This window comes from Lissotriton vulgaris, unplaced genomic scaffold (genome assembly GCF_964263255.1).
Source record: "Lissotriton vulgaris unplaced genomic scaffold, aLisVul1.2 SCAFFOLD_475, whole genome shotgun sequence".
Taxonomy (NCBI): Eukaryota; Metazoa; Chordata; class Amphibia; order Caudata; family Salamandridae; genus Lissotriton; species Lissotriton vulgaris.
Genome location: NW_028254325.1, coordinates 650613 through 672689, shown reverse-complemented (window position 1 = coordinate 672689; position 22077 = coordinate 650613). Strand labels below are relative to the sequence as shown.

Genomic DNA, 22077 nt, shown 5'->3' with positions numbered 1-22077 from the left:
GAGAATGGATGAGGGCGAGCTATTTTTAGGTCCTACTCGCCCTTTCTGGCGAGTAGGAAGACAAACTAACTTTTGTCCTCTGTCTTGGAAAACGGAGCAAAAGTGACAATATAACAAGATTTAAAGGCATTTTTATTGCTCACAAAGGGGCTAAGCAATAAAGATGCCTTTAAATCTTGTTAACTTGTCACTTTTGCTCCGATTTCAGAGACAGAGGTCAAGTAGGTTGCACTTGGGTCGAGGGGATTTTCCAAGTTACTAGACCTGCAGGACTAGTACAATTTTTCAGATTTGTCGAGCCCAAAATCCTGTGCTTTCCACAGTGACTAGTATTTTAGTGCCTATATGAGCTTTCTATTGCATCGTAACTTATTAGCTTTGCCAAAGCTTGTTACCAGTATCAGATAAATGAGTACATTTTTTTGTGACTAATTAGAATGGAAAATGATTCAATTCTGAAATTTTGAGACTGTAAATTGAACATTACTAAGGTCTGTAGAAGAGGTAGTAGTCTTCAAAATGCCACATTTACTCCCTTTCACACTACTTCCTTCTGCATCCTCACTGTTAGACACTTACACCCATTTTTTCTCTGAAGATCTTTCTGAACCCTTCCATCTGCAGACCTCACACCTCATCTCTTTCCTTTTAAGGGCCTTCTTTTCACTCTCTCCTGCACTTACGTCCTTGCATCTCCTTTACTTCACTACCCCCTCCCGTCCCCTCCACACACAGCACACCCATTCTAGTGTAAGCAATTATTTAATTTTATTTTACTTTCACCCTACCAGTATGTCAACAACCGTATACCCCTATGCACACATTCGCATAAAATCAGAATTACATTTGGCACCTCCTGACTATTGGCCTGTGCACTCCGCGGGTAAGGCACATATTGGCTGAGCATGAATTTTTGAATCCCCTAGACTAGTGACTCATTGACGAGCAGTTTGAAAAAACCCTTTGCTTCAGCTTAACTCCAACCATATCCGTCGTGGCCCGCTAGAAAACACTAACCCGAACCTGAGACGACTCTTTTGATGGATTGTTTGCACTATACAAGAGTGATGTGTTGCATGGGAAAAAAAACCCTCCAGAAACACGACATCTTGAAAAAAAGCAGATGCTCATAGGGAATGCAAGAGTAGGTAAAATGTGAAATTGAAACGGGTAAAAAACATCGCTAGATTATTTTAATGCTGTTTTTTTACAATCATTGTTCGGAAATCGATCAGTATTTTTTGCCTGTAAAGTGAAGGACATCAATATAGGGTCCGGCATGTTATCTATATTTATAGTTTTTTTGGCTCATATGTGTTATATATAAATTTCCAAAACGCAAATTAATGTAATTAGGATATTATTACAAAACGTCAGCTGGAAACTCGTGACATTATAAAGGCACCATGTCTGGTTCCTCGTGATTCTGTGAACTCACTGGTAATTTACTATATGTATTATGGTAATATTTATTTACTTTTTTTTCTTTCGATTATTGCACCTGACTAATAATGGCCAATCAGAATGGTATTTCCGAACGAGCAAAATGTTCGTTTGAATGGCTGCACTGCCATCTATGGACAGCGCGCGTTGTTGCCGGTGCATTGCCATTTGCAAAATACAGCACCAAACTGAGACATATTTCAGTTTTGAGTCTGATTTCTGTTTTAACAGTCCAGAATGTTTAAGTGGACTGTGCCGGAAAAAAAAACATGGGACCCCGTTCAGCCGGGTTCGATGTTGAATGAGAGAAACAGAGCAGGCACTTAATCATTTAAAAAGAAAATATCCTATTGCATAGCAAATGCTTGTTTAAGTTGGCAGGTATATGCAGCCAACATATATACCTGCAAGGTTGGAGTGAGATTAGAAATCGGCCCGGGCACGCTGAAAAAAAGTGGCCCACATTTGCATATTGCCTTTTAAAACACTGCTTCTGCGAAGTTTTATAACAAAAAAAAGGGGGGGGGGTAAAGAAAATGCACAGATTAGTTTACACTGGTGAAACACACTGGAATACAAGTGTGGCCACTTTTGCTCCGGCCCCTTGCCCCCCGCTCAATATGCATGTGTTAATGGGCCGGCCCCAGCGAGATAAAGGGAGTTCTACCACTGCCCTTTGAGAAAAGGGAAGTCATTGAGGCCCATCTGCCTCCAGAAAGGCCACTCAGGCACCCACTGGCAGCATCTGAGCAAACCAGAAATCGCCAAATCGCCCTCAGACTGCTAAAAAAAAGCTGCCCACAGCTGGGACTGGACACCGGCCCCTCGTCATTGCCCGAGTACCCACATTACAAATCCGACGCTGTGTACCAGCCAACTTAAACATGCATGTGCAGTGCAAATCGGTCTCGCATATGCGAGAGTTTCAGCTATTGAAATTGTAAATGAGAATGGCTATAATTAATGTGTTGGTTTTTAAAACATAAATAAAAGGCATCGTCATTTACAATATCAATAGCTTAAACTCTCGCAAATGGGAGACCTATTGCATTGCAAATGCTTGTTTATTCATTTGTTTGTGATGTCTGAATGTAGAACCACCGGCGAGGACCACTTAAAGCACTGAGTGTTGCTGCGTATATGTTTTCAGATCATTAAACTATTTTTCTGCTTTAGTACAACTATACTAGAGGGGCACTGTGAACGTGAAGCGTATGTAAAGGCATACACATAGACACTTAAAAAAAACTTTTGCTCGGGAAATGATGGTTGTCTACTAAGATCCACTGTGTAACTCTCTGTCGCTTAGTCATATTATCATGAAGCTAAGGGCCAATCAAGGATCAGCATCTCAGATCCTTGATTGATTGGCCCTTAGCTTCATGATAACATAACGTGTAGTTGTAAAGCGCATGTTCACCCAGAGGTATCTTGGCGCTGAGGTATCTCAGCGGTACTCAATGGTACTCATTTTATCTAGGCTGAGTTGGACCCGCCGGGATTTGAACCTGTGACCACGAGGTCGAACACAGACCCTTCAGTGGAGGCATTAGTCCACTGAGCCACCAGACGGCAGTTGTTGACCATGAGGTGGGGAGGGAAGGATTACATTTAAATAGAGTGGGGGGGTGAAGGGCAATTGAAACTAAATAGAGCCACCACCAGCAGTCCTGGCAAGCGTCACGCAACAGGTGTGACGCTCACGCATTTCAGTTCGGTGATCCGCATCACTGTACTGAAATGCAATGTCACGCATTTTGCCACCTGCTGCCAGGCGATCCACCAGCGGCGCCTGTCACTGTGCCCGTGGCTCTCACTGCTGCTCTGAGAGAAGTGTGCCTGCTTCCGTCGTGTCCCACAGTTAACTAGACTACTGCTGCAGCTCTCAGCTCTGAGAGCGCTACAAATGTATCGAAAATAGTGCCGTCACGTCCAGTCCGGAACAGGAAGTTAGTAAAGCGGTGGGGGAATCTGAGAGTGCAGGCTGCCTGCTACTCACAGCCTCTCTCATGCCATGATGGCAGGCCGCCCGCCGCGGCCGCAGGGGGTCCGGCCGCAGTATGAATCGATTGCGGCGTGGGCGGCCCAGCCACCTGCGCCCTGCAAACCAGGCTGCAGCAGCAAAGCCCGTAGAGGTTGTAATATGGATTCTTGGCCAGCGGTTCAAAAAGGGTGAGAACGGCTGCCCCGGCGGGTGAGTGAGGTCTGCTGCCCACAGGGCGAGAGAGAGAGAGCTCGAGAGGTCTGCACTGCCACAGTGCTGGATGGGTTATGCAGCCGCGGATCGGTGATAGCCGCATCTCAATAGAAGTAGTTAGGCAAGGTGCGGTCCGTATAAAGAATCGCGTCGCAAAGTTCCTAAGCAGTGCCTCGTTTGAGTTTGGGTAATGAGTGAATGTTATGCTCCCGCTTCCCTTGCTTTGTAATGCTTGAACTTCAAAAGCCTATATTATCAAACTATGTAACTTGTTAAACGTCTTTCAGTACAGAAATGTTATGCTCTGCCCACAGCACTGTTTATCAGGACCCCCGCATCTCCCCTTACTCCATGGTGTATGTTCCCTTGAAATAAAATGAATGTATGCCGTGCAAAGAAATGGACGTATGACATGGGTTTTGCTCCGAGTCATGGCCTGCACTGATATTTTTTAACTGTGGACAATAAATAAATACATTGGCCGCCATTCAAAATATAAAGTCTCCGACACACAAAGGCAATGCACTGCTGCACGAAATGTAAATATGCTGTTAAAGCCCTTGGCTGTCTCCGTATTTTACTACCAAAGTGAATACTTCTGTTAGGGTTTCTTCCTCAGTGCAAGCTTGCACGTTGGCTGGGGCAACAGAGCTGGATATCCTTTCTCCTATTTTATTATTAATTGATGTAGGTATCTGGTGGAGGAATGGAGGTTGTCTTGTGACCCCTTCACGCTGCTTACCCAATAGGCAAGATGGAAGTTATGGCGTTCATGGATTAACCTGATGAATGGGTAATTCGTTGATGCGTGCTTCATTGGCACTCCAAGGGGAGAGTGAGCAGAAGACAGTCCCTTGCTTTTATTTGCATAATCTATCAGACTGTTCACTAAAATAGTTAAAAGAATGTTGTTGTTTTTTTACTTTTAATAATTGGCGTGATAATCAATATTATTTTGGTGTCATTGACATGGAGTGCCCTAGCGGTGCAAACGTCATCGCTTAGCTACAACTCATCATAGTATTGTATAGCCAGTCCTTAATTGCAGCTGTAGATCTTCCTGTGCCTTCGATATTGCACAAATATTCACGTTCCATTGCTTGTGCTGGATAAAACTGCAAAAATAAACAAATTCCAAACTTTGCAAACCCGTTTCTGGGTGTGCCACCCTCTTCCCAGTGATACAGCAGTCCTGTCATGCCAGCTTCTTTGCATACCCTTGTTGATCCCTGTTGCGTCCGTCCGGTAGTTCTCAGATACAGTGCCTGGTGCCGCCCTGAGGTACAGCTGCGAGGGTTTCCTTGAAACGTGGGTAAGTGGGTAAAGAGTTGATTTGGGTTTTGTAGAGGGCAGCTTCTGCCCGTGGGCTTCTTGGCGCTGCCATCTGCTTGAAGGTAAGAGACGTGCCTAAAGTCTGCCAGTAGTCTGACCTACAAGGGTAGAGTAAACTGCCAGGTTTTAAAGAGTTTTCTGTAAATAAGAAAGTTAGGCTGATTTCTAAGATACCATGGCATTTGATTCCAGAGACGGTAAGTAGCATGGTGAAACTTGTGCCACCCCAGGAGGCTTTGTTAATTAACAGCACGGACACGTTCCTAGATTGGCTGATCGAAGCGATTTATTAGAGTGTACCGGAATATTTTATTTTTAAGAAAAGCAGGGCCAGAGTTATATAGCGTTTTGTGTACAATGCAGAGCGCTTTGAAAGCTACTCTTTCTTTTTTTATGGGGAGCAAGTGTAATTCTTCTATAGCTTTAGAGATTGGTTCATATGTCTTAATATTTTTAACAGCTCTGACTGCGGCATTTTGCACTCTCTGAAGTTTTTTAAGATGCCCTGCTGAGCACCAACATAAAGGGAATTATAATAGTCCAACTTTGATAATGCATGATAAGTGACCACTGTTTTCTGCATGTCAAAAGGGAACAAGCATTGGCATAGCCAATAGGTCTCGCATTTGGGACCTTATAAGTGTTTAGCCATGCAACAGTTGGTGTTGTTTCACCAAGGATATTCTGCTGCATAACTAAATACTTTTAGGGTCCAAAAAGCGAGACCAATTGCCTATGCCAATTCTTTTTTTCTTGTACCATAGCCATGATTTTCTTCTGAGCTGCCACCGGTCTGCCCTGTTACAGCTGAGAACTGACTGTACATCACATAGCAGTCTGTCTTCCCACTGACTGTAAGCTGTGTTAGTAGTTGCTCGCACCTGGGTCAGGTGATTGTGAGAGCCACTGGTGCTTGCCAACGTAACTTCTCAGTGGACCAAGCATCACTGAGTCAGAAGAGCCTGTAGTGTATCTTTGTGTGACAAACTGTGAGTGGGGTGATGGTGCCACCAGCAGGGTTTGGCAGGTAGTGGGCAGGACCAGGGCGCACTGCTCAGTAATACAGCTTGTGGATTATGATGTGACTCGTCCTTGTTCCTCAAATGGGTTTAATTTCTGAAATGTATATATTTCTCTTGTCTTCATTGCTAGATTTTGCTCGCGAGAAAGTGTCACTCATAGTCGTTGAAATGTCACTCATAATTACACTGAAATTAAGAAAATGTCACACATAGCAATCTGAAACCTTGGCAGCTATGACCAGATCTATGTATGTTATCTGGGCCACCACTTTCCAGTGCTGTGCTTTAATTCACAGCCCACTGCGTTCTAAAAGTTGTCGTTGGATATCGCTGTGAAAGGCACATGGTATCCAATAAAGGTGTGCTGTTTAATTTTTACCATTTCAGTTCCTCGGATGGCTTTTGAGATTCACTCTGAATACTTGTACATTACACTAACGAGGCTGATATGTCCTCCAGCTCACACAAACATGGGTGCTCCAGTAACAGTGGTGCTTGGTTTTGTCTCCCTCTCCCAAGGTGTGGCAGATTCCAGAGAATGGGCTCACTCTCCCCCTCACAGAGCCGGTGGTAGTCTTGGAAGGCCATTCGAAAAGAGTGGGCATCATCACGTGGCATCCAGCGGCACGCAATGTGCTGCTCAGTGCAGGTATGTTTACGTAGGGCAAGCCTAGCTAGAAAGCAGTGGAGCGCATGTATGTGCAGAGATATGCAGCACGTGTAGGAATCCAAGGGGCAATGCCAGAACATTGAAGCTGTAGTTAAGCAATAGGGGGCGTGTCTCCTGTTAACATTGCTGCCGCAATATCCATGGCAATTAACTGTAGTTTTAGCAACCAACTACCAGGTACATCATAAACAATTTATTTGGAAAATGTCGGCCCCTCGCTGTTGGCTCTACAGGTCTACATAGGGTGTGCTTGGGCTCATATATTGTTTTGTGCTCGATTTAAACGTGTCATGGGTGCGAGGGTAGATATCTGCACTCATTATAAATGTATCTGTTTGTACAACCTGCTGATTTCAGATTTAGTCTATCAGAGCTAAACTGTAAAGGGAAAATGTTATTTTAAAAGGTATTGAAATTGCCATGTGTATAGTCTATTTGTGTTGCATTTGAAGTGAGTGATTCTCACCGTCTCTCCTTTTTAAAGTTTAATGTGAATCTTGCACCAAGTGACCATCCCCACAGGGGAGGATACACACCCACCTGCTGCTGCACTGTAGGAGGTACAGCATCTCGGTGGCTTTGTCAGGTCGTTGTGAATGTGAAGCTGTGACACACGGGTGGTAAGGTTTCTAATGAAGTGCCTTTGTAACCAGAGGAGTCGGACAGAAATGCACAGACACCCAACAGAGCTTGGCTGGATTGCAAATTCCCCACCTATCATACTATTCCAAGTCTGAGCTCTGACTGTGAGATATATGCATTTATGATAGATATTCATTTGAAGAAAGATACTTTTCTGATTGAGAAAGTGTTGGAAGAATTACATTCTCATAGAGGCCAATTTATGACTATGTAATATTTTGGTACTGGGGTGTTTGTGCACCCTTGCACTTTTAAAAAATGGGCTGCAAGGCTGACATGGAAGTCTCACTGCCACTTTGCGAGTGCGGCCAGTTAAACAGAGAGGTCTCTAAGAAGAGGTGAGTCTGCGCCAGAATTATTGGGCTTAGAAGTTTGACTAAGGTGTGTGTGTGAAACGGAAGAAGTTAAGTGGAAGATGCATGATTCACGGCATCAACTCAGTGACACCTCCACTACAAATCTGCCTGATCACCCACAGTGAGGTAATGTAAAAGTATGTGGTACTTGAATTATGCGAACTTAGCCAGAAAAGCAGCAGAGCACTGTACAGAGTCAAAGGCGTGCATACATTCAACAAGTGATAGATGTAGTTTGTTATTGGATTTTACTGCATTGTGATGTAGTGCTCTGTACTGAGGTGTATCCTCTACTCTTTCATAATTTTGAGCAGCGTTACAGGGATGTTGTTCCAGATACTGGGTGCATAGATGGAGAAGACCTGCAGCTATGTTTTTTTCACTTCTTTACTCTTTTTATTCTTCAACTTGATGGTGTGCTAGTTGCAGGTATGCTTACAGCCACCGGAGATGGTGACCGTATCTGCAAGTTAAGCAGAGTTACTGGTCATGATAGTTTTGTTAAATGGTGCATCTGGTTTTGAATATAGTGCGGGCTGACAATGCAAGCTAATGAAGTTCCATCAGGATGGTGGGTGATGTGGTCATATTTCTTCTAGCCGTGGATGAAACATGCTGCAGAAAGTAGGATGCCTTTATGGGGCCCAATGTGGAGTCTGGAAGTCCATGGAGTAGGGGGTTATTACCACCCATGTGTGACAATACGAGCAGGTCTGAAGTCACTTTCTGGTAGACACAGTTCCAGTTTCTTTAGGAGAGAGAGCTGGTGCCAGTCTATCATTTTTTTTAGCAGTGTGTTCCCTGAAGGCTAGGTTGGTGCCCAAGGTGAACCCAAGTGACGGCATTTGGTAAAAGTTGGTGTTCGAAGCCATCCAAATTTCTGTAATTGAGCCACATTTGCATTATTTCTTGCGTGTTGTTCTTGGCAAATAAAAGGTATTCTGTCTTGGTTGGGTCGACTTTCAGGTAGTTAGTTGCTGGACATCCTAGAGCTGGATGAGGTGCAGCAGTGTTTGAGGCATTGGCTGTCTGAAGCGGAGGAGACTGTCAGAATGAGTTGTGCATCATTGGCATAAAGTTGAATCCTGATGCTGTTATCTTTGACTATCGCCTCAAAGGGCTCCATGGAGGGATTAAATATGCTTGGAGAAAGTTTGGAACCCTTGGGGACTCTGCAGATGATGGGAATCTTTTGAAACCTGTCAACGTGAAGCATTCAGAAAATTAGAATGAGCAGAAAAGGGGAAGGATCCTAGACTTATACTGGAGACAATAAAGGAGTAATCAGGAATAATTCTAAAATTGCTGCCTATCATTTTTTTCTGATAGAAATTATATTTTTTCAGAAATCATTTTTTCCAGATAGTTTTCCTGTAATCAAATCCACAAGCTGTATCTTCTGTCCACCGATAAAACCAACACTCATGATTTTTAACATATAGGGTGTATTTAGCCTATAAACGTTGCTTCTGTTTTTGGACGAATGCTTCCATTGGAAACTAAGTTTAGGCAGATTGTCTCAGAAAAACGATAAGAACGTGTTAACTTGCTATTATAGAAGGTCGTGTTTCATCGTGCTATGATTCACTTGTGTAAAGACGTAATTTTTTAAGTTCGATAGAGTGATAGATGAGATGATGGTTTTTCAGGGTGTGACAACGTCGTCATCATCTGGAACGTGGGCACTGGCGAGGCGCTCATCACCCTGGACGAAATGCACTCTGATATTATTTTCAACGTGTGCTGGAACCGCAACGGAAGCCTCATCTGCACGACGTCCAAAGACAAGAAGGTGCGGGTGATCGACCCCAGGAAGGAGAAGATCATTGCGGTAAGTGCACGCCGAGCACCGAATCTTTACTGATGGGCTAAGAAAGATGTCCGTATAAGGACAATCTGGGTTTGAATTATTGTTCCTGCTCTGCTCACCCTAGATGATATATATATATATATATATATATATATATATATATATATATATATATATATATATATATATATATGTATATATGTTTTGTTAACGCTGGTAGCTCACTTGAAGACGCACACGAACTGACACTTAAGGTTACCAGCCTTTATTTTCAACAGGTATGGACTCGCTTTGCATGTAGGTAAGAAATGCAGCTTTTCGCCTTTCGCCGACGCGTTTCGAGTGTCCTCTTCTTCCAGGGCTTGTGCGGAAAGTTGGCGGAGCAACGCGAGTGCCTTCCGAATGCTTCAGGGCAATTTGTGTAACAAAATTATCGCACGGCAGCCTGGCCGTGGGAAGAGCACCGTCGACAGTTGGAGGAAACGACAGTCACCAGCTGCCAGAGGCTGCATCTCTGAACAATTCAGGTTAAACAGCACGTTGCTCATATATGTGAAATTGGCCTGTTTCAAAGCTCTGTAACTCACTTAGAGACAAAACGAACTTTATTTAGAGCATACTGAAGAACGCACTTACCTGCATAAAGGACTCCAAGCCCCAGAAACCATTGAGGGAAGTGTAACAAGAACACGCCCACGGGCGCAGGACTGTTTGAAATAAAACCGAAAAAGTGAAATGCAGGCTTCGTGTGTGTATGTCTTTGCCCAGGAAGAAGGGGCCTTGAGCCCTGAAACGCGTCGGCTATATGAAATGACATACAGGGTGAGTGAACAGGCTGCATTATAATGCTGGATGGCGGAGCAACGCGAGTGCCTTCCGAATGCTTCAGGGCAATTTGTGTAACAATATATATATATATATATATATATATATATATATATATATATATATATATATGTTTTGACGCGCAATCGTTTCGTTTATTTCCCAGAAAAAACGATGTCCGAGCAACAACTCCTTTCCAGCGTGTTTATTTTCACAGCCTGGTCACTCTATGCGTTTCGGAGGCAGACCCAGACCTCCTTGATCTCTGCCTTCGAAACGCCTTACATATCGCCAGTTGCATTACATGAGGACACTTTCCTTTTGTTAGGCACGGGGAGATTAAGTGATTTGATCAGAATCACAGGATGTCCAGTGTCCTTGCCGAGTCTCGAACCCAGTTCCCTAGATTCGAGGTCTACCGCCCTAGCCGTTAGCCCAACTCCTCTCCCCATGTCTTCTAATTAAGCACACAGTACAATTCCCATGGATGTGAGTTATTCAACAGAAAATATAACAGTAAAACAAAAAACTTGGCAGCAACAGGCAGTAGGGTGTTATTCCCCAGAGAATCCCCACAGGTTTATATTGTTTATCTTCATTTACCAATTTTCCGCGTAGTGCTCTAGCTCACCTGTGAAAGATGCATAGTATACAACGAGAATTGCACTAAGTTCACCCAGGTGCCTTTTGTTAAAGGCTGAGCAAAGAGCACATGTGTCAGGCTGTAAGGTTCACAGCGGTTTACTGGAGTTCAGATAGAGAGGGTGTTGGTGGAAAGTGCTGTCCTGCGGTTGGCAGACTTGCTGTACCTGTAAAAATTCCCCACTGCCCACTCAACGACTGCCTCATTGGTATTACTGCTAATGTCACTCAGTGGCAGTGTGGGATGGAGGAGCCTACCCAGAATCAGTGAATTCACTCCAATGCCTTTCAATCCCCTGATATCCAGTGGGTCGTTTCCTTGAGCTCCATTCAGTATGGTGTGGGAGAAGAGCGCTGAGGTGGGCCGATCACTTCAGGACCACGGCCCAGGGCTTTAAGTGGGCCTGGTCTCACCGGGTCTAAGCACCGGCAGTTTTTTTAAGGGGCCCTCAAAATTAATCTTTATCGGGCTCTGTTTTGTGCGCGTCTGTTTTTTTTTTTTCCAATGTTCGCGTGTTGAGCGTTGTAGAGGAAGGGAAATCCTTTAAAGGTAGTCATTTTCTTTCTGGATTTCCCTTCTCTTTATGAAACTCAGGAGCAGCAACATTGCCGTGGTGTCACCAGGGCTTTAAGTGGAAGTTTTTTTCAATATTATATATAAGTCATAGTTGAGCTTATTTATCTTATGCAACTAGTATCAACCATTGACAAAGTCAATAGTCCTGACTTGTAGGTATGATGTGACTTGTTGTATCAAATATCTGGACGCAATGACAGGAACAGCAAAATACAAGTTGGGCGGCACACTGTGCTAAACACAGATTTTTAGCTTACGTGTTTTTAAGCCACACCATTAATTACATTGACCACTCCCCTTTGAGAACCCCCCTAGTTTTTTCATCCTACTTAAAGCCCTGCAAAGGCCCCTAAAAGAGCTGATGAGGCCCCACTCTCCCTTCCCGAAACCCAGAAGTGCATGATGGAGCATCATTGTAGAGTGACGTGTTTTGCTCCAGTTTTGGAAAGGTGGATAGTGATGATCATTCCCTCAGCCCGTAAGTACTAAGCTTCTCGAACCCACAATGAATTGAGAGAGAGTGAGAGAGAGAGATTTTCTGATGTTATCAGCAGATATGTGCCTGATTTGCAGGAGGAAACTCCTGTGCCAGTTGCATTTTCTTGGTTTCCTGCACCTAGCCCTATGCTACTCCAGTTTTATCCAACACCTCCATTTCAGACTCAAGTTTACACCCCAGACTCCTCCTTGTCAACCTTACCGGGACTGCGTCCTTCTCCCTGCTGGAGCTGCAGCTTCCATCCCTGGATCTTCAGTTATCTACCAGGAGGTGTCATCTGACGTAAAGAACAGTGAATGATGAGAGCCTGAACCTGATACACCCAAGACCCAAGTGCATGTGACGTCACATGAAGGCAAGTGACCTCAAAGGTGGTCCTTTTGTGACCTCCCCTTAGATTTGGCAGCGCATCTGAGGCCATTCAGATGGAGAGTTTGAGGAAGATCATACATAGCCCTTAAATACTAGCCCTGCTGCCTCCAGTTGCGTAACAAAACTCGAGGGGGCCTGCAGCAGCTCCCAGCAACATCTGCCTAACATTCTATACCAAGCCATATATACAGAGAACTACAGAATATAAGGGGGGGGGGTCAAAATTAAGGGGATCTTTAGGACTAAGGTAAGTAAAGCCACAGTAATGTTGAGTATACTTAATCCACATTTCTAGAGGGACACGTGTAATAAGCCAATTCCATTTTGTGCGACCAGACGAAGTGCACTGCATATACGTGTTAGAAAATGGAGCCAGGCAGCTGAAGGACCACAAGTGTAGTAATACTGCTTTTACCCTATTTTTATTGCAAATCAGTTTAGTATCTATCTGCCCACAAGGCGGCAGCATCTTACACAAGTTGGTTAGATGGTGAGTAGTGAAGGAATGACATCTCCATATATATAGGTAATTTTTCCATTTCTCAGATCTTGATTTATCTATCAGTCTACTAACTGCGAGCCTGTATTCCATGTTAATCTCGTAATAGAGCAGGCTTAACACTTTTAATTTGCAGTATTTGTATGTAATATATACATTGCAGCATGTTTGTTATAGTATTATGGGGGGTATAGATTCACCCAAGGGAGAATGCTCACCACGCTTTCATGCATTTAGATTAGAAGACTGGTCGAAGACCGAATATCCTGGACAGATGGCAGGCAGACCTGCCTCTGCCTCTCACAGAGGGGTAATGGTGAGAGGAATTTGCGCCGATCCGAGAGGTTGCCAGCAATGCCCACTTTAAACTCTCACAGTTCCATTATTTACATTGCACAATTTGACAACTCAGCGAATATCTCGTTTCAATGCCGCGCACTCTGGCCTGTCCCCGGGGTGGTCTGGAGCCAGCGACGTTTCGCCATATGACTTGGAATTGCGCAAAGTTGCAGAGTTATTGGACTGCAGCACTCCAAGTGCTACAAGTTGTTATCAGGCTGTATTGAAAAATGCAGCACAGCTTCACTGGTCTTCTCTAAGTAGGGGGACGCTTCCCCCCCATTCATCGACCCCCAAAGCCCCCCTCAGGGCTGCTTTGTTTGCTAAGGGGAGATGGAAGTGGTCAGGTTAGACAGGCAGCACCAGTGGTCGCTGTTTGCAGCACCTGGCTCTCTCCTGTCATTGCCCTCAGTCCCATAGAGTGATTGCCGTGCGCCCCCAGAGGGTGCTAAAGACACACAATTGATGGATGGAATGCAGAACAAATCAAAACATTCACCCCCAGTCAAGAGATCTGGGTTAAATCCATCATTCTTTTGCTCACCATTCCACCCCAGTTTAGACCTGGCCATATGCAAATCAGTCTTGACCCTGTGTCTCATGGGAACATTCCAACCCGAACTGTCAAGCCAAGTCCTCCCTGGACCGGAATCAAGCATCCTAGGACCGGTTTCGGGGTTTCACCCCTATTCTGCCAGGATAGCTTGATTCTAGTGACGCAGTGAGCCCGGGAACCACGTCTGTGCATACCTGACGCACTTGGGGCGAGAAGGCAAAAGACACACAATTGATTGACGGAATGCAGAACAAATCAAAACATTCACCCCCAGTAAAGAGATCTGGGTTAAATTCTTCATTCTTTTGTTCACCATGCCAGACCAGCAAGTGTTACTGCTGATTGGCATACACGAGCTAATCCATATCTGAAATAGGAGCCACCCACGAACGGGTACAAAACAGCACCAGGCAGCAAAACACAGATCCTGCTTTCTAGAACTTTCAGAAACTTACATCGCACCCTCCTTCCAGTCCCTTGCGATGACATGCACCGACTATGCCGGTCAAGAGAGCTCTTTTTGAACAACATGGAAAGAGACTCCTGAGGGGCTGCCCATCCTGCCCCTAAGAACACCTCACAACACGCCAGTCTTCCATGGCATCCATATCCCAGCACTTTTACTCTGCTCTAGGAGGTGAGGCTGTGTTCTTGTAAAGTGCTTGTGGGCACTGAAGCCAGAGGATTGTTATGCCCTTCCCTTAGTGCAGTTCAATGATCAGGAGCTCTCCTAACTGCCCGCTATGGTGACCTGTTTTCTGGGTTCCGGCATATGATGCTTGCTACCTGTTGTGAAGAGTGTTGGGGCCCAGTGTTAGATCTATCCATAGAGGACCATTATAATAGCTGCTTGCTTTGCTTCAGTGGTCCCAGCATCCCATGCATGCATGCCTTTTGGATGCCCCCCTCAGCTTGCCTTCATAAGAACAAGATGCATTTACCACTGGATTCCTTCCTCTGCCTTTGCGGAACTTCTAGATACAGAAGTAGAGGGCAAGTTGGCCTTTTTATGCCACCTTTGCCACGCCTGGCTTGTCCAGAGGGCTTGTTCTTCTTGGACAGTACATGGGCTCCGGTGAAGCCTGGGATCCCCTCCGAGATTTTTGACAGAGCCCAACACTGAAGTAGGTTCTGAAGTGGCATCTGGGTCTTACAGAAAAGCCAGCCCTGAAGGTCCCTGGGGATCTTAAACTTGCAGCGCAGACTATGACCATAGTAGACCTGTAGCACAGCAGTAAAGATGGTTGGTTGGGATCCTGACGAAAATCCAACATGTAGAATATGGTTCTGACAAACAGAAATTTTTCACCAGGCTGATGAAACTAGTCTGCTGAAATCCATTCTTGAAGACACTTTGATTTCTTCATGTTTGATTTTCCTTTTGTGGCTTTTAAAAGGAATGGGGGAAATTGACCAGTTAACCCCAGTCCCCTTAATTCTTCAAAACCCTCTTGCATGCCTTCCATGCCCGTTGTAATAATCTCGCTTCCACATTAGTCCAGTGTCTTTCAAACACCTTACTACCTACCCCACTTTATTCCTGTTTTTCACAAACCCCATAATATTCCCAATATACTCCGTTTTAAAATAGCCCTTACTCCCCTCATTTTACTCCTTTTTTACACAAACCCTTCCTTCCACTCTGCTCCCCTTTTTCAAACCCATTTACTCCCCTTCCAGCTTTGCGCTTTTTTTTTTACTAACTACTTACTCCCACTCCCGTTTTACTCCTTTTTATCAAACTCATTACGTCCCCTCCTGCTTTACTTAGATTTTTTCTAACCCTTTCTCCCACTCCTGCTTTCCTCCCTTTTTCAAACCCTTTCTCCCCTTCCAGCCCTACTCCCGTTTTTTACTAACCGCTTACTCCAAAATTTGCTTTACTCATCTATTTTTCAGCCCCTTACTCTCTACCCGCTTTACACCCCTTCCATTTTGACTGCCGTTATTTTCTCAAATCCCATATTTGCCCCACTATACTCACTTTTTGAAACCCCTACTCTCTTCCACTTCTATCCACTTCCTGCTTTATTCCCATTGTTTTTTAAAACCTCTTATTACCCGCTCCAGCATTATTCACATTTCCAACCCCTTACTCCCCCTCCTACTTTACTTCCTTTTATTAAAAAGCTCCTACTCCCCTCCTGCTGTGCTCCCATTTTTGTTTTTACATTATTTTTGTAGTCTTTAGAGGGGTTTTTGGTATATCGCAGACCTTGCCACATGAGCAACCAAGCACTTCACATGAACTCTGACATCACAGTATTTCTATAGAGTAGACTACTTTAAAATTGGGTGTAGGGAGAAGTCTTTAAGGTAGAACCAGAATATCTCTGGTCTCAGACACCGAGTTGCGTTGGGGCTCTCCCGACAAATTATTGGACATCTGGTTGTGCGTCTAGGACCAATATTGTGTAGAGTGCTCAGTACTAAGTAGAGACAAAAACCTAGCTTCCACTGTCCTGTTCTGTTCCTTCCTAGGCAGAGACACATCGTTCACTGTCTCAGTCAGAAGCAGGTTCTGTCAGAACTCAGCCCTGCATTAAGGCCTGCGTACCACAAATTCTGTCCTGGCAAGATGCAACTACGAGATGTAAAACAAAAGTGCAAAGTTACAAGAAGATCTCCCTCATAGGCCAAAACATATTTGCTATTGTTTTATTATGAGGCCAAAAAAATCTTTCTTTTTTTTCTCCTTAGTTTAAACTATGTGGATAGTGTCTGAAAGTTGGTTGGAGGCAAGGCTAGCTTTATTTTAGTTAAGGAAAAGGTGTGTGACCTTCCTTTTACCTGTTCCAGTTCATCCTTTTGATTGTACTGTTGGTTCAGTTTGCAAGTTAGTTGCAAGTTAGACACTAGCGATCCCTTGACCGTCACAGGCTAGCTTGCATGCAGATGGTACATGACTAATGTTTTTACAAAGAGTATTGTCTATCAATTTTTTTAACCTTTTGGCCATTCTCCCAGACTGTAAGTCTTTTCCTTCTATTGGTGTGGGGCAAGAAAGTTTCCGTTTTCTGCTAAAACCCAATTTGTATGTTTTATTTTGACATGCAAAGGACAACTGCGCCCTCAACTTTGTTTTTGGTGCAGGATTTATAAACATGAATTCTAGTTAGGAATATTAGCCAATAATTGCACATACATTATTCCAAAATGGACAGACTTAACAGGTCAGCTCATTCTCCACTTGCTGAGGGAGAGATTTTCCACATTCCTGTTTCAATGCTTTTTCAGACCAATGGGATTCCGACCACAGATCTTTTTGCTTCCTGAAGTCGGCAAAGTGCAGCCTTGGTGCTGGACAATGCAATAATGTCCAATAGGTGAAGTCTATCCCTTTTTATATTTCCCCCAAGTTCTTCAATCCCAAGTCAGACTTGTGGAAGAACCAGAAATTTGTGTAAACCGTCTGGCACAATTATGGAATTATGGGCTCCTAATTTAGTTTAATCTTTAGGGATCTGTTCTAGAAGAGGGTCTGCCTGGTTCCAAAACAAGCATCGTTTTGTCACCCCTGCTAAGTAAAATTTACTATGAAATTTAACAGCCAAAGAAAAATTTAGTACAAAAGCATGCATGTGACTCCTCTTTTTATGTGGGCAACTGGAAAGAGACTCCGCCTGTCTCTTACTCCTTGAACACTATTTTGTCCTTTATCTGACACCAGGCCAGCTTAGATCTAAACATGCATGTATAGGTGCCAAGAACAACTTCGACATGCAATGGTCTTTCCTTCAGAGTCCCGTTGTCGAGCATTATTTCAGTGGTCTGCTACTCTTGTTTTCTCCAGCTCTTAGACCTCATCCTATATGGGACCTCAACTTTGTATTATGTATTTCACAAGGCTTTCAAACACATTGCCCCCTATGCAGTTTACTAGCGACAGGAGATACAGCCTTCCTTATTTTATTAACATCAGCCAGAAGAATGGGTGCCCTGGCAAGCACTCAGTGATGTCAAGCTAATCATCAAGACTTGTCCATCAACTTATTGCCCCCAGTTCTATACACATTAGACTTGATCTGGATTGGATTGTGCATTTTAGAGCCATGTTAAGCAACCTGTGGCCCAGCCATATGCACTGTTCAGGTTAGCAGCCTCTCCTGTGTGGGTTTCTGGGTTAGATGAAGTCTTGTGATCTAAATACATGGTGGCTGTAATGTAAGAGTAAGTAAACTTTACTCACTGTAGTGAAACTTGCTTTCTTAGACCTAATCTGTGTGTTGGCGAAAAACAACTGAGGTTTGGGACAGAGCCTGTCTCCGGTGTGGCCGTGAATCCATACATTCCAATTTAATTAGTTTCTATACTATGCAGAACCCGCAGTATCCTGAGTTGCCACTACAGAGCATCTCCAGCCTCGAGGAAGGTGGTCTGTTGACCACCAGTATGAGTCTACTTACCGCTCCCTAGCAACATAGAAGAACATTCCAGGAGATAACTTGACAGAATCATCCCGACCTGCCAATGTAGCCGTCTTAAACCTGTCGTCCGTTTTACACACCAACACAGATGATAAGAAGCATCACAAAACATTCTTAACTAAGGACAAACATCTAAGATTGCTGTGATGCTACAAGAAGCTGTCTAGTCACATGTGACCCCCTCTAAGTTTGTTTTTCTACTCACCTTCTCCCATGGTGACTTGCCCCTGTGGTGTGAACTCCAGTTGTTTACCAGCGACCAATTGTCTCTACTATATAATGCTGACAAATAGGGGATTAGAAATCTAATGAGTCTTGGGCCAACTCCAACTGGTTATTGTGTGCACTGCCTTATTCTGAATTCATTCATCACCTTCTCCCATGGGTGACTTGCCCCTGTGGTGTGAACTCCAGTTGTTGACCAGCGACCAATTGTCTCTACTATGTAATGCTGACAAATAGGGGATTAGAAATCTAATGAGTCTTGGGCCAACTCCAACTGGTTATTGTGTGCACTGCCTTATTCTGCATTATCCTTATTTATCACATAGAATGTGCATTTTTCCTGCTGGCACACGTAGTTCAGTGTTTAACAACTTATATGCTAACGCTGCATCTAACAAAAGCCATTTGTAACTTGTGAACTGAAATATCCTTAAAGACATTTTTTTGGGGGGGTTTACTTTATTTTTATAGATTATCATAAGCAATGTGTGAGCAAGGGACACAGGGAGACATGATCAATAGGCCATGGTGATCTATAAAGTGTTTTTAAAGCTGTCTTAAAGGTTCATGAGGCGGGAATTGCTATGATCTCTAAGAGAATGGAAAGAGAAGACTATGTGGCTGTCATTGGGGTATAAGTGATAAGAGAAGTCAAGGGATTAAATATTCGCAATGAGAATAGTGGGGAAGAATGGGAGAAGGTTGTGATTGGTGAGTGATATGAGAATGCAAGAAGTGAGGGATAGTGGTTGCAGTATGGGGCCAGTGGAATGCAAAATAATTTCAGAATGGGTAGCAGGTCATCCAGGAAGGTTGAGAAGGAAAGTGAAAGAAGCAGTTCTTGCCTTTTTGTTGGTGTGGAGGGAAGAGATTGTGCAGCATGCAGGGTGGTAGGTGAAGTCACTATAAAGAGGATTTTAAATTGGAATTTGTTACTAGCTGTGAGAGTGGGCGAGCTGTCAGTGGTGTGGGTGGTGAATAGTAGTTATTGAAAGAGTTGCATCAGTGGTTTGTGTGACAGAAGTGAAGAGCTGTTATGTTAAAAATATTTATAGAGCTCACGTACACCATGAAGTTTCATGCCGCTAAATATAAGAGGTAGCCTGCTGCTCATTAGATCATTCATATGTCTGGGAGAACAACCACATTTTTAAAAGTCTCCTGAACTGAGAGTAACTTGTAGAGGATCTGATGTTAAAGGGGAGTGCATTCCAAAAATAGGGGCCAAGTCTCTTCCATTTGAAAGTGGGGATAACCTGAAGGTTCTGATGGGATGACCTCCGTTTTCGAGTAGAGGCATACCTCTGGATAAGAGTGGAAACAAATTCCGGGCATGTGCTGTTAAGGGATTTAAAGATGAAACATCCAATCTTAAATGCACAGCGTTGTGTTATTGGGAGCCAATGTAGCTTCCTCATTAGCGAAGTGGCATGGTGCCATCTCGGATAATGATAAATCAGTCTAGTTGCCTAATTTTGCTGCAATCTTTTGGTTAAATACCCTGGGAGTCCAAAGTAAATTGAATTAGGATAATCAATATGAGAAATGACTAAAGATAGAACGACCTGGATAAGATCTTCAGGAGTGAGGAACCTGTTGATTTTCCTGATCTTCTGGAGTTGGAAAAAGCAGGTAGCATCTACCGTCCTGATCTGGCACTTCAAAGTCAGGTCGCTATTAATTGTGACACCAAGGCTCTTGGCTGATGAAGATGGAAGTTGTGGTGCTCCCAACTCAACCGGACAAATATTCGAGTTCCAAGGATTTCTAGAGACACCTACTAGGATCTATTCTGTTTTTTCTGGGTTTAATTTTAGGTTTAAAGTATTTTATTGAAGCAGGGTGGGGTAGGACACAAAGGGGCAAGGAACAAGTAAACCACAGGAACTGCACATCAATGCGCATTATACAGCAAGTACAGCAATGCAGTTACAATTTTGCAAGAGGCTCCATCCGACTCGGGAGCATAGCTTTCGCACCTGTGGTCACATACAAACAACGAGGGGGAGGGGGAGAAGGGGAGGGAGGGACGGGATGGGGGGGAGGAAAGAAAATCAGGGGGGGGGGGACCAAGAGAGAACGAAAGAGAAAAGGAAAAGAAAAAAGGGGGGGGGAGGGGAAGAGGGGAAGGGAACAAAGGAGGGGTGAAGGGAGGAGAAGCAACCCCGCTCCAAAAACCTACCTAACCAAACAGAACCCCCAACTACCTAACCCCAACCCACCCCCTGTACTGTGCCAATATCTACAGTCTCTGCTACATGCAACTCTCCGAAAATCCCCGCTATACAGTACCGACCCCACCCAATCAAGTAGGCGGGTCCGGTGGCGGCGTCAGCCTTAACAACCTAAGGTATCTAGGGCAGGTGATCTCCCGGAACTCGGAACATAACAGGCTGTGAAAGGGCTCCCACAGTTCCTCAAAGGTATCAGTATCCCCCAAGGCTACTAAGGACATCTTCTCCATTCCAAGGACATGCCATAATCTGTGCAGCCAACCAACTACAGAGGGAAGTGTGGTAGTGCGCCAGTGTATGAGAATATTCTGCACCGCTGACCCCAGCGCAATCGCGATCTGTCTACCTCTCTTAGATCTAAGGGGATACATCAGTCCATTCGGCAACCCTAGCAGAACATAGGCCGGGAATCTAGGCAGTTCTATCCCAAAGCTTTTGTCCACCTCGCCCAAGACCTCTTCCCAGTAAGGAGCCAGCAGGGGACATTCCCATAGTATGTGTGTTAGTGTACCAGTATTGCCACAGTTGCGCCAGCACGTCCCTGGTATTGCCCTGTCCATCTCGTGCAGTTTCTCCGGAGTACGGTACCAGTAGGTCGAGATTTTAGTGAAGGTCTCCGTAAGACCCGTGTGATAGGCCGAGTGACGTGCGCGGAAGGAGATGTGTTCCCATTCTTTATGGCTCAGCACGCGCCCGAGCTCTCGCTCCCAACGTTCCCGACCGGGGTTGTGAATATGAAAGGAGGGGGGCTGCAGCATTTTATACAGGTCTGAGATCAGTTTAGCGTCCGACGTGCGAGTAATTAACCAACGCTCATACGCCGTGATTTCCCGGTGTGCCGCGTCGCGCACTTGGGGTTGTAATGCCCAGTGGCGCGCCTGCATGTATCGCATGCGCTCCGTTTCCGGGAGGCCATAATCCCTCCTCAGGTCCTGGAAGGGGACAACTCCCTCAGGGCAGTACAAGTGATACAGAGTGCAGCAGCGGGCCACCCGCCAGCGCTCATAAGCGCCCTGCTCCATCCCGGGGCCGAAGTCCGGGTTGCCAATGAGCGGCGTAAAGGGAGAGGGGAAGGTGGTAAGCTCGCACCTGGCAGCCACCGAGTCCCACGTCCGGAGCGGGACCCGCGTTACCAGAGACTCATAGAGATTGGGGGGTCGATGGGCCCGCTTCAAGAATGGTACTTCCTGCAGCGTCCTACCCGCCACCGCCTGATCCTGGAACAGCCAGTGCTTATCAGACTCCCACCGGCTCCATTCCACTAGATAGCGGAGCTGCGCGGCCTGGAAATATTTCCGCAAGTCCGGTATCCCCAGCCCCCCGGATTCCGGTGACAGCATAGCGATGCTTCTCTTGATCCTCGGCCTGCGGCCCTGCCATACGAACCGCGCAATGGCAGTCTGTGTCTCC

General features: G+C 44.9%; 1 protein-coding gene across 3 annotated transcripts in view; it reads left to right on the top strand.

Moving 5' to 3' along the window:
* LOC147659582 (coronin-1C) overlaps positions 1–22077 on the top strand; it is a 525938-nt gene that overhangs the window by 434948 nt on the left and 68913 nt on the right. For all 3 annotated transcript variants that reach the window (XM_086951627.1, XM_086951628.1, XM_086951629.1), the window contains exons 4-5: positions 6514–6643; positions 9312–9493. In XM_086951627.1, coding sequence (XP_086807753.1) covers positions 6514–6643; positions 9312–9493 — 312 coding nt within the window. The remainder of the gene's footprint in view (positions 1–6513; positions 6644–9311; positions 9494–22077) is intronic.